At 45.4% G+C, this 13,175-nt stretch overlaps 1 protein-coding gene across 2 annotated transcripts in view; it reads right to left on the bottom strand.

Moving 5' to 3' along the window:
* The window catches only part of LOC110495483 (interleukin-1 receptor accessory protein-like 1), a 385,189-nt gene that overhangs the window by 56,380 nt on the left and 315,634 nt on the right, over nt 1-13,175 (bottom strand). For both annotated transcript variants that reach the window (XM_036951893.2, XM_036951894.2), the window contains exon 7: nt 11,425-11,557. In XM_036951893.2, coding sequence (XP_036807788.1) covers nt 11,425-11,557 — 133 coding nt within the window. The remainder of the gene's footprint in view (nt 1-11,424; nt 11,558-13,175) is intronic.

Below are 13,175 nucleotides of genomic sequence, written 5' to 3'. Positions count from 1 at the left end.
CTGAACAAACCGAGTGCTGACAGGCAACCACACATAGACAAGTTCCCACAAACACCAAAGGGAAAATGGCTACCTAAATATGATCCCCAATCAGAGACAACGATAAACAGCTGCCTCTGATTGAGAACCATATCAGGCCATCATAGACATACAAATCAACTAGACCTACAAAAACCCTAGACATACAAAAAACCCTAGACAATACAAGAACGAGCGTACCCACCCGAGTCACACCCTGACCTAACCAAAATATAAACAAAGATATCTCAGGTCAGGGCGTGACATCCTGATCAATTTGATGTTATTTTAATAGACAAAAAAACTTGTTTCTTTCAAAAACAAGGACATTTCTAAGTGACCGCAAACTTTTGAACAGTAGTTTATGTAAATTACTCGAATTAGGCTTTTTTGAGGTCAATAACTCTGATAAATAGCTTCATTACGGGCAACGAAACCTTTTGTTTCCATTCTAATTAATTATAGCAATAGTAAGCTCTTCATCTTCCCGCTCTCCCTCTCAAGCTGAACAGGACATCAGTAGGCCTAGTCCACTTGCACAGATATTGCATTTTTTTGGGACAAATTGACTGGACTCCTGAAGTGCCACCGTACACAGCACAGTCATTGGGAACGCCTATCCAATGCAGTGTGTAATGCAGTGTAGCCTTGTATATACAGCATCCCAGCAGAAAAAAAACTTGGGAAGGAAGTACATTTTCCTAGAAATATAACTTTTCCCTGCTGTCACGTTGGTATGAAGAGATTCAGGAGACAGGCGCAGGAATGCGTAATATTTTTTTTTAATTATACCCCAAATTATGCCGTGGCGTGTAAAGGCACGGGGACGAAGACCAAACAAACAAGTACATAAAACACAGGGTAGAAACCCAAACAAAAGAGCGAGGAGTACTTTGAATAAAAAACACACACGCACAATGATTAACACACGGGACTAGACCCGTAATCATCTGCGCAATCCACAAGGGCACGAAAGCCCAAAACACACAGCACAGGTCCTCACACACACCAACGGACATTGGAACAATAACCGACAGCACCATGGGGAACAAAGGGCACATATATACAAATACAATCAGTGGGAATGGGGGCCAGGTGTGCGCAATGAAAGTTCCAGAGGGATCCGTGACACATGTGTTTCTCCGAACATGCTCTTAGTATAGCCTATATTATAGGCCAGCCTTTCTCAAACTTGTTTGTGCCAGGGACACCCGGGAGTTGTGAAGGTGTTTTCAACAGCCAGTCTGCTGCGATATTTCAATTTTGTTGCAGCAAGCATGTGGTCCCATACCTGTTTGTGTTGTAGGTCTATAGCAAACTTCTAAAGTGGAGAATAGATGGGAGAAAATGCCTCTATCCACTTTGTCTCTCCAGGTGCCCAGCTTTTTCTTGAAATCGGCAATTTTATTGTTTGCTTGGAAAATGTCACCTGCATGGTTTTGGTTGAGCAGTAGACTCGTCCGTAGGCCTACAGATCCCGATACAATGGTCCCATCGTAATCCATGTCCCGTGATGTACTCGTTCAGAACACAGAATATTTCTCCTGTAGTTTTATTCTGAGGAAACTCTCTACAAGAAAGACATTCTTTACATATGTAGCTAATATATACAAGAAGTGGCATTTGAAATGTCAGCCGTCTCATCTAATTTGATTACAAACCAATTTGATGTGGGGGCTCTGTCTAAAACCTCCATGTGATTCTGTATCATCGGCCAGATCCTGGATTCTACGCGTGACAGTGTCATTGGAACGTGGGATTTCACTGATCTTTGTAGCAGCAGTTAGGCCTAAAACCTCTGGGCAAGCATCCATGACTGAGGGCATGACCAGCTTTTCAACTATAGTGAAAGGAGCCTGGCACTAGGAAATGTTATGAGAAAGGGAGTATGAAGCCTTCAGTGAACTCTCATTGTCTGTGAAAATATTGTGCAGCATTTTTGTTTGTTTGGTTTGAAATAAATAAAAAAATTGTCTGTTTTATCCTTGAGATGTGGAAGCTTTGCTTCTAAATGTCTGCTTATTTACGATGGCTTCATCGCATATCAGCTGAGGCAAGTCTGACATAACACACAGACTGGGTTTGGTGGGCAACTGTTATTTGAAACAAATCCAGAGAGAGCGAGAGAGCGAGAGAGAGAGAGAGAGAGAGAGAGAGAGAGAGGGAGAGAGAGAGAGAGAGAGAGAGAGAGAGAAAGAAAGAGAGAGAGAGAGAGAGAGAGAGAGAGAGAGAGAGAGAGAGAGAGAGAGAAAGAGAGAGAGAGAGAGAGAGAGAGAGAGAGAGAGAGAGAGAGAGAGAGAAAGAGAGAGAGAGAGAAAGAGAGAGAGCGAGAGAGAGAGAGAGAGAGAGAGAGAGAGACTGCAGGCTGAGCAGCAGGGCTAGCTTGTGTGTGTGTGTTTGGTGTAGCTATAATTAGTCATGGCAACACAATTTGTTTACTGCTGCCTACATAGTTCAGCGCATTGCACAAGTAGTCCCACTGCACATATTTATTTGAGTCAAATATGCCACAGACCACAAAAAAAATCTATATCATTTTCAAGATAAATATGCTGCAGACTGGAGAGCATTCCTCCGCAGACTGAGATTTGAGAAAGGCTTGTATAGGTTATGGATCATTTTAGTGAGACCACACGGGGCTCACTTGACATTGTGCTCCCAGCAGAAAATCAGGCACATAATCATCGGGCACACATTAAATAATATAATAAGCAACTAATTATCAAATCCTGAGAAATATGACATTTTATTGATTACAAATTACATGACCCTGCCCTGGACAAAAAAACAACAACAAAACTAAACCTTCCCCATGACTGAAATTGAAAAAGCATGACCCTCCCCCATTTTCTTCTGGGTAACTATTGTGTGACCTAAGACAACTAGGTCTTCACATGTTCAATACTACAGCCTGGTCTCTGGACTCTCTCTCTCTCTGGTCTCTCTCTCTCTCTCTGGTCTCTCTCTCTCTCTCTGGTCTCTCTCTCTCTCTCTCTGGTCTCTCTCGCTGGACTCAATTCAATTCAATTCAAGGGGCTTTATTGGCATGGGATACATGTGTTAACATTGCCAAAGCAAGTGAGGTAGATAATATACAAAAGTGAAATAATTAATAAAAGTTAACAGTAAACATTACACATACAGAAGTTTCAAAACAATAAAGACATTACAAATGTCATATTATATATATATATATATATATATATATATATATATATACACACAGTGTTGTAACAATGTACAAATGGTTAAAGTACACAAGGGAAAATAAATAAGCATAAATATGGGTTGTATTTACAATGGTGTTTGTTCTTCACTGGTTGCCCTTTTCTTGTGGCAACAGGTCACAAATCTTGCTGCTGTGATGGCACACTGGAATTTCATCCAGTAGATATGGGAGTTTATCAAAATTGGATTTGTATTTGAATTCTTTGTGGATTTGTGTAATCTGAGGGAAATATGTGTCTCTAATATGGTCATACATTGGGCAGGAGGTTAGGAAGTGCAGCTCAGTTTCCACCTCATGTTGTGGGCAGTGAGCACATAGCCTGTCTTCTCTTGAGCGCCAGGTCTGCCTACGGCGGCCTTTCTCAATAGCAAGGCTATGCTCACTGAGTCTGTACATAGTCAAAGCTTCTAGTCTCTCTCTCTCTTTGGATCTCTCAGTCACTCTCTCTCTCTGGTCTCTCAGTCACTCTCTCTCTCTGGTCTCTCAGTTGCTCGCACTCTCTCTGGTCTCTCGGTCTCTCGCTCTCACTCTGGTCTCTCGGTTTCTCTCTCTGGTCTCTCAGTCTCTCTCCCCCTCTCCCTCTCCTTCTCCCTCCCTCCCTCCCTCCCTCCCTCCCTCCCTCCCTCCCTCCCTCTCGTTCTCTCTCTCTTTTTCATTGATTTATTCCAAGCCTAATTGGTATGAAGTCATCACCAGGTTTGGAGTGAGAGATCTGCTTCAGGTACTCTGAACCTGCTAGTTTACAGAGACGTTTCCAAATGGCACCCTGTTCCCCACATAGTGCTTTACTTTTGACCAGAGCCCTCTAACTTTGCCCACCCCTGATCTAGGGAATGGTGTGCCGTTTGGTACCAGGTACTTCCTAATATGGATGCCGTACTGGGGTCACAAAAGAGGTTGGAGAAGCAAATTCTGGATGAAATGCATTGTTATTTAGGAGTAAAACCTGGATCAAACACATCATTCGCATGGCGTTTTCTCTGAGACGTTTATATAATGATGAATTGATTCCTTTGGAGGTTTGAGTACATTGTGAGGGTAGTTACGGAAGGTGTTCCTGATGTAGCTACTGTTCTACAGAGGGAGGTCTCCGGACATATCAGAATGTGTTTTAAACATCAATGACCAATAGGAAAAACCTATAGGGACTCAAGTTAGCAAGTATGGAGTATTGTGGACTGCTGTTTTTCCTTGGAACTCTTATTCACTGGAGCAATAAGTGTTATTATGTGTTTTCAGCGTTTCCTGTTCTCTGTTGTTGTTATGGTAATGCTATGTCTGCCATGCCATGGTCAGTCCTGCTATGATTGCCCCTTGCGGACAAATAAAGCATATTGAAGTGAATTGGCTTGAATAAAAGCACAGCAAGACGCTGGATGGATGAATTGGATGGATGGACTGTTAGATTAACAGAGGAATGGATGGATGGACTATTGGATTAACAGAGGAATGGATGGACTGTTGGATTAACAGAAGAACGGATGGACTGTTGGATTAACAGAGGAACGGATGGACTGTTGGATTAACAGAGGAACGGATGGACTGTTGGATTAACAGAGGAACGGATGGACTATTGGATTAACACAGGAACGGATGGACTGTTGGATTAACAGAGGAACGGATGGACTGTTGGATTAACAGAGAAATGGATGGATGGGCTGTTGGATTAACAGAGGAATGGATGGACTGTTGGATTAACAGAGGAATGGATGGACTGTTGGATTAACATAGGAATGGATGGATGGATTGTTGGATTAATGGAGGAATGGATGGATGGATTGTTGGATTAACGGAGGAATTGATTGACTGTTGGATTAACATAGGAATGGATGGATGGATTGTTGGATTAACAGATTAATGGATGGATGGATTGTTGGATTAACAACGGAATGGATGGATGGACTGTTGGATTAACAGATGGATGGATGGATTGTTGGATTAACGGAGGAATGGATGGATGGATTGTTGGATTAACATAGGAATGGATGGATGGACTGTTGGATTAACGGACGGATGGATGGATTGTTGGATTAACGGAGGAATGGATGGATGGATTGTTGGATTAACGGAGGAATGGATGGATGCATTGTTGGATTAACGGAGGAATGGATGGATGGATGGATTGTTGGATTAACGGAGGAATGGATGGACTGTTGGATTAACGAACAGATGGATGGATTGTGAAGACAAAGAGACAGATGCATCAACAGCTCCATGTCTGTGAGAGTCCCCTGGACAGGTACTGTATATGTACTAGTGATCCATGGAGTATTCAGCCCATGTGTGTGTGTGTGTGTGTGTGTGTGTGTGTGTGTGTGTGTGTGTGTGTGTGTGTGTGTGTGTGTGTGTGTGTGTGCGTATTTGTGTGTCTGTGTCTGAGTATGTGTGTGTGTGTCTGTGTGTAGGTAAGTGTGTGTCTGTGCGTGTGTCTGTGTGTGTGTCTGCGTGTGTGCATGTGTGTGTCTGTGTGTGTCTATTTATGTGTGTCTGTGTGTGTGTATTTGTGTGTGTGTGTGTGTGTGTGTGTGTGTGTCTGTGCGTGTGTATTTATGTGTGTCTGTGTGTGTGTATTTGTGTGTGTGTGCGTGTGTGTGTGTGTGTGTGTGTCTGTGTCTGTGTGTTTGTATATGTGTGTCTGTGTGTTTGTATATGTGTGTCTGTGTGTGTGTGTGTGTGTGTGTGTGTGTGTGTGTGTGTGTGTGTGTGTGTGTGTGTTTGTGTGTGTGTGTGTGTGTCTGTGTGTGTGTATTCGTGTCTGTGTGTATGTGTATATGTTTCTCCAAGACTGAAGAGCAGAGCTGTTCCCACTAGACGCCCACAAATCAAAGTAAAAGAGAACTCCCAGAGTTCCCTTGCTCTCCTCTCCAGCTCAACTCAGTATAACTTTAGCATTCAAGACCAGCAACGTGATAAGCAAAGCAAGCAAGCCTGATCACTTTCAGAGAACACACACACGCCGTGCAATAATAAAGAATGCATGATCGCCTGAATTATTGACTAACGCCATTAAACATTCATTGATGTTATTGAAGAAATAGCTATGGCTGGTGACGGAAAGGTGACATTTTTCTAGTAGAGCTGTCAGAGTGCGGTGAGGTATTTGTGGTAAATGGCCTTTAAATGGTTGTTATTGCGCTGTGTCTCCCTGACTCTCTTGTATGAGGATAAATGCTCCTGACCTCTTCTGTATATGCATGCAAACACGGGAGGAGACGTGTGCATAGGAATCACTAGGGCACCCGTTCTCATGGTAACAGCTTCATATATAAACACAATAATTAGAGTTTTCATGGTAACAGCTTAAAACATAATAACAATCACTTGGTGGGTGCTTATGTCTGTCCTATTTCACACATGTACAAGCGTGTATTAATACGTATGTGTTGTTTTGCATATCCCAACTCTCCTTGAGACACCCTGGGAGAGTGGTATGAGACACCCTGGGAGAGTGGGGTATAAACACCCTGGGAGAGTGGGGTGAGACACCCTGGGAGAGTGGGGTGAGACACCCTGGGAGAGTGGTGTGAGACACCCTGGGAGAGTGGGGTATAAACACCCTGGGAGAGTGGTGTGAGACACCCTGGGAGAGTGGGGTATAAACACCCTGGGAGAGTGGTGTGAGACACCCTGGGAGAGTGGGGTGAGATACTGCCCCACTCTCCTTTCGGAAAAGCTGACCACGACTTCATTTTGTTGATCCCTGCCTACAGACAGAAATTAAAACAAGAAGCTCCCGCGCTGAGGTCTGTTCAACGCTGGTCCGACCAATCTGATTACACACTCCAAGACTGCTTCCATCACGTGGAAGCAGTTTCGTATTGCGTCAGACAACAACATTGACGAATACGCTGATTCGGTGAGCGAGTTCATTAGAACGTGCGTTGAAGATGTCGTTCCCATAGCAACGATTAAAACATTCCCAAACCAGAAACCGTGGATTGATGGCAGCATTCGCATGAAACTGAAAGCCCGAACCACTGCTTTTAATCAGGGCAAGGTGACCAGAAACATGACCGAATACAAACAGTGTAACTATTCCCTCCGCAAGGCAATCAAACAAGCTAAGCGTCAGTATAGAGACAAAGTAGAATCTCAATTCAACGGCTCAGACACAAGAGGTATGTGGCAGGGTCTACAGTCAATCATGGATTACAAAAAGAAAACCAGCCCCGTCACGGACCAGGATGTCTTGCTCCCAGGCAGACTAAATAACTTTTTTGCCCGCTTTGAGGACAATACAGTGCCACTGACATGGCCCGCAACTAAAACATGCAGACTCTCCTTCACTGCAGCCGACGTGAGGAAAACATTTAAACGTGTCAACCCTCGCAAGGCTGCAGGCCCAGACGGCATCCCCAGCCGAGCCCTCAGAGCATGCGCAGACCAGCTGGCTGGTGTGTTTACGGACATATTCAATCAATCCCTATCCCAGTCTGTTGTTCCCACATGCTTCAAGAGGGCCACCATTGTTCCTGTTCCCAAGAAAGCTAAGGTAACTGAGCTAAACGACTACCGCCCCGTAGCACTCACTTCCGTCATCATGAAGTGCTTTGAGAGACTAGTCAAGGACCATATCACCTCCACCCTACCTGACACCCTAGACCCACTCCAATTTGCTTACCGCCCAAATAGGTCCACAGACGATGCAATCTCAACCACACTGCACACTGCCCTAACCCATCTGGACAAGAGGAATACCTATGTGAGAATGCTGTTCATCGACTACAGCTCGGCATTTAACTCCATAGTGCCCTCCAAGCTCGTCATCAAGCTCGAGACCCTGGGTCTCGACCCCGCCTTGTGCAACTGGGTACTGGACTTCCTGACGGGCCGCCCCCAGGTGGTGAGGGTAGGCAACAACATTTCCACCCCGCTGATCCTCAACACTGGGGCCCCACAAGGGTGCGTTCTGAGCCCTCTCCTGTACTCCCTGTTCACCCACGACTGCGTGGCCACGCACGCCTCCAACTCAATCATCAAGTTTGCGGACGACACAACAGTGGTAGGCTTGATTACCAACAACGACGAGACGGCCTACAGGGAGGAGGTGAGGGCCCTCGGAGTGTGGTGTCATGAAAATAACCACACACTCAACGTCAACAAAACTAAGGAGATGATTGTGGACTTCAGGAAACAGCAGAGGGAACACCCCCCTATCCACATCGATGGAACAGTAGTGGAGAGGGTAGTAAGTTTTAAGTTCCTCGGCGTACACATCACAGAAAAACTGAATTGGTCCACCCACACAGACAGCATCGTGAAGAAGGCGCAGCAGCGCCTCTTCAACCTCAGGAGGCTGAAGAAATTTGGCTTGTCACCAAAAGCACTCACAAACTTCTACAGATGCACAATCGAGAGCATCCTGTCGGGCTGTATCACCGCCTGGTACGGTAACTGCTCCGCCCACAACCGTAAGGCTCTCCAGAGGGTAGTGAGGTCTGCACAACGCATCACTGGGGGCAAACTACCTGCCCTCCAGGACACCTACACCACCCGATGTCACAGGAAGGCCATAAAGATCATCAAGGACAACAACCACCCGAGCCACTGCCTGTTCACCCCGCTATCATCCAGAAGGCGAGGTCAGTACAGGTGCATCAAAGCTGGGACCGAGAGACTGAAAAACAGCTTCTATCTCAAGGCCATCAGACTGTTAAACAGCCACCACTAACATTAATTTTCCTGCTGCCAACACACTGACTCAACTCCAGCCACTTTAATAATGGGAATTGATGGGAAATGATGTGAAATATATCACTAGCCACTTTAAACAATGCTACCTAATATAATGTTTACATACCCTACATTATTAATCTCATATATATATGTATATACTGTACTCTATATCATCTACTGCATCTTTATGTAATACATGTATCACTAGCCACTTTAACTATGCCACTTTGTTTACATACTCATCTCATATATATACTGAACTCAATACCATCTACTGTATCTTGCCTATGCCGCTCTGTACCATCACTCATTCATATATCTTTATGTACATATTCTTTATCCCCTTACACTTGGGTCTATAAGGTAGTAGTTTTGGAATTGTTAGCTAGATCACTTGTTGGTTATTACTGCATTGTTGGAACTAGAAGCACAAGCATTTCGCTACACTCGCATTAACATCTGCTAACCCTGTGTATGTGACAAATAAAATGTGATTTGATTTGATTTGACACCCTGGGAGAGTGGTGTGAGACACCCTGGGAGAGTGGTGTGAGACACCCTGGGAGAGTGGTGTGAGACACCCTGGGAGAGTGGGGTGAGAAACCCTGGGAGAGTGGTGTGAGACACCCTGGGAGAGTGGGGTGAGACACCCTGGGAGAGTGGTGTGAGACACCCTGGGAGAGTGGTGTGAAACACCCTGGGAGAGTGGGGTAAGACACCCTGGGAGAGTGGTGTGAGACACCCTGGGAGAGTGGTGTGAGACACCCTGGGAGAGTGGGGTGAGACACCCTGGGAGAGTGGGGTCACGGCCAGGGTCAGCCGTTATCAACGGTGACCCTGGAGCAATTAGGGTTATTAAGTGTCTTACTAACGGCCCATTGAGAGCTTTTCACCTTGTTGGCTCAGCTTTCACACCCAAAGCTCTTAACCACCAGGGTGTCTGCTACCTTCAGCTTAAACTTTACACCAGTGTCTTCCAGTCTGCCCATGAGTGAACAAGCACATTAGAGAATAACAGTGTCTTCCAGTCTGCCCATGAGTGAACAGGCTCATTAGAGAATAACAGTGTCTTCCGGGGCGTTGGTCTAGTAACCGGAAGGTTTCAAGTTCAAACCCCCGAGCTGACAAGGTACAAATCTGTCGTTTTGCCCCTGAACAGGCAGTTAACCCACTGTTCCTAGGCCGTCATTGAAAATAAGAATTTGTTCTTAACTGACTTGCCAAGTTAAATAAAGGTAAAATAAAAAATAAACATTAGAGAATAACAGTGTCTTCCATTCTGCCCATGAGTGAACAGGCACATTAGAGAATAACAGTGTCTTCCAGTCTGCCCATGAGTGAACAGGCACATTAGAGAATAACAGTGTCTTCCAGTCTGCCCATGAGTGAACAGGCACATTCGAATAACAGTGTCTTCCAGTCTGCCCATGAGTGAACAGGCACATTAGAGAATAACAGTGTCTTCCAGTCTGCCCATGAGTGAACAGGCTCAATAGAGAATAACAGTGTCTTCCAGTCTGCCCATGAGTGAACAGGCACATTAGAGAATAACAGTGTCTTTCAGTCTGCCCATGAGTGAACAGGCACATTAGAGAATAACAGTGTCTTCCAGTCTGCCCATGAGTGAACAGGCACATTAGAGAATAACAGTGTCTTCCAGTCTGCCCATGAGTGAACAGGCTCAATAGAGAATAACAGTGTCTTCCAGTCTGCCCATGAGTGAACAGGCACATTAGAGAATAACAGTGTCTTTCAGTCTGCACATGAGTGAACAGGCACATTAGAGAATAACAGTGTCTTTCAGTCTGCACATGAGTGAACAGGCCCAATAGAGAATAACAGTGTAGAGTTACAGTCGTGCTTCTCTTGGGTCAGATGCTGTATAGTCAATATAGATTCAGGAATATCTGAATTCAAGATGAATAAGCCTGTTAATATCACTACAACATACCACAGCCTGGTAATGGCAATACAACATACCACAGCCTGGTAATAGCATTACAACATACCACAGCCTGGTAATAACACTACAACATACCACAATCACAAGTGTGTTGGTCAAAACTGTGGCGTTGACTTTTTACAGTTCATGCACGAACGTATGTATATCCCATATGACCTCAAGTGATGTGTGTGTAACAGGGTCGTACTTTTTTGTTGTTGTTGAATTTTACCCCCTTTTTCTCCCCAATTTCAGAGTGTCCAATTCTTGTAGTAGTACTATCTTGTCTCATCGCTACAACTCCCGTACGGGATCGATGAGACAAGGACATCCCTACCGACCAAGCCCTCCCTAACCCGGACGACGCTAGGCCAATTGTGCGTCGCCCAACGGACGCGGTCGCGGCCGGTTACGACAGATCCTGGGCGCGAACCCAGGGTCTCTGATGGCACAGCTGGCGCTGCAGTACAGCGCCCTTAACCACTGCGCCACAACAGGGTCTAACTTGACATGTGTGTGTGTGACAGGGTGTTACTTGATGTGTGTGTGTGTGTCTTACTTGATGTCACTCTCTCTGAACCTCTCCACGTCCAGGTCTTCGATGAACTTCTCTCCCTTCATCCAGTAGATGAGCGGACTGACTTCCCCGGCGAAGCCGAAGAACGCTCGGCACGTCAGGTTGACTTGACTTCCTGTGGAGACAGGAAATAGGAAATAAGGCATGGTTGTCATGGTAAGGAAGTAATATGGTTGCAGGGGAAAATGTCTTGGTCAGGTGAAGCCCACTAATGTAGGTCCAGTACCATGGATAATATGGGCGATTCTTATTAGATGGTGTCTCCTATTGTCTAGGTTCTAATGCACACCTCCAGTCTCTCCTGCACCTTCCAACACCTACATCCTCCTGAACTTATAGACACCCGTGAATCTCCCCTACCCCCTCTGAAGTTCCCCTATACCCTCTGAAGTTCCCCTATCCCCTCTGAAGTTCCCCTATCCCCTCTGAAGTTCCCCTATCCCATCTGAAGTTCCCCTATCCCCTCTGAAGTTCCACTATCCCCTCTGAAGTTCCCCTATCCCATCTGAAGCTCTCCAATCCCCTCTGAAGTTCCCCTATCCCCTCTGAAGCTCACCTACCTCCTCTGAAGTTCCCCTATCCCATCTGAAGCTCACCTACCTCCTCTGAAGTTCCCCTATCCCATCTGAAGCTCACCTACCTCCTCTGAAGCTCTCCTACCGCCTCGGAAGCGCCCATCCCTCCTCCCATTCTCTCCCACTCTCTCCCTCATGCTCCTGAACACTGATGAACTCTCTTTCACTCTCTCCCACGCACACTCCTAGCGTCCTCTACACAAAGGGTGGTTATTAGCCCAGTACCCTTATTGTTCCACCCTACCAATTAGTGTGAGTGTGAAACATGATGCACAGCGTGCATGGTGAAAGATGTTCTACACACAACAGCAATTTAGCAACATGACATCTTATTAAAATCTGTTCATATACACTCCCACAAAGAATATGACACTTTTTAAAACATTTTCTGACAAGCAAGCATTCTTAGAATGTTTGGGAACTACGTATACTAAGGCATTTGTGAAAATTCTATAGCAATATAGAATGGGAAAGCGGCCGTGAAGTTTAGACAATTAATAGACACTGCAATAAATAGAACCTAACCAAAACATCTGTCCTGTCCAGGACCGGAGTCTACACAAACGGTGCACCATAGCCAATCAAAGCTACAGTAGGCCTCATGCAAACAAGCCATTTGCCACAAGGGCCTGCCATCATTCACTTTGAACTGGACTGTGTGTTTACAGGCAGTAGGGCCTGCCATCATTCACTTTGAACTGGACTGTGTGTTTACAGGCAGTATGGCCTGCCATCATTCACTTTGAACTGGACTGTGTGTTTACAGGCAGTAGGACCTGCCATCATTCACTTTGAACTGGACTGTGTGTTTACAGGCAGTAGGGCCTGCCATCATTCACTTTGAACTGGACCGTGTGTTTACAGGCAGTATGGCCTGCCATCATTCACTTTCAACTGGACTGTGTGTTTACAGGCAGTAGGACCTGCCATCATTCACTTTGAACTGGACTGTGTGTTTACAGGCAGTAGGGCCTGCCATCATTCACTTTGAACTGGACTGTGTGTTTACAGGCAGTAGGGCCTGCCATCATTCACTTTGAACTGGACTGTGTGTTTACAGGCAGTAGGACCTGCCATCATTCACTTTGAACTGGACTGTGTGTTGCAACAGCGCAACTTTAGATCATTAGAACACATTCGCCAAAAGCCACAAAATAC

The sequence above is a fragment of the Oncorhynchus mykiss genome, chromosome 18 (genome assembly GCF_057628025.1).
Source record: "Oncorhynchus mykiss isolate SJ-2025 chromosome 18, ASM5762802v1, whole genome shotgun sequence".
Classification (NCBI taxonomy): Eukaryota; Metazoa; Chordata; class Actinopteri; order Salmoniformes; family Salmonidae; genus Oncorhynchus; species Oncorhynchus mykiss.
This window is presented reverse-complemented; position numbering and strand designations above follow the sequence as displayed.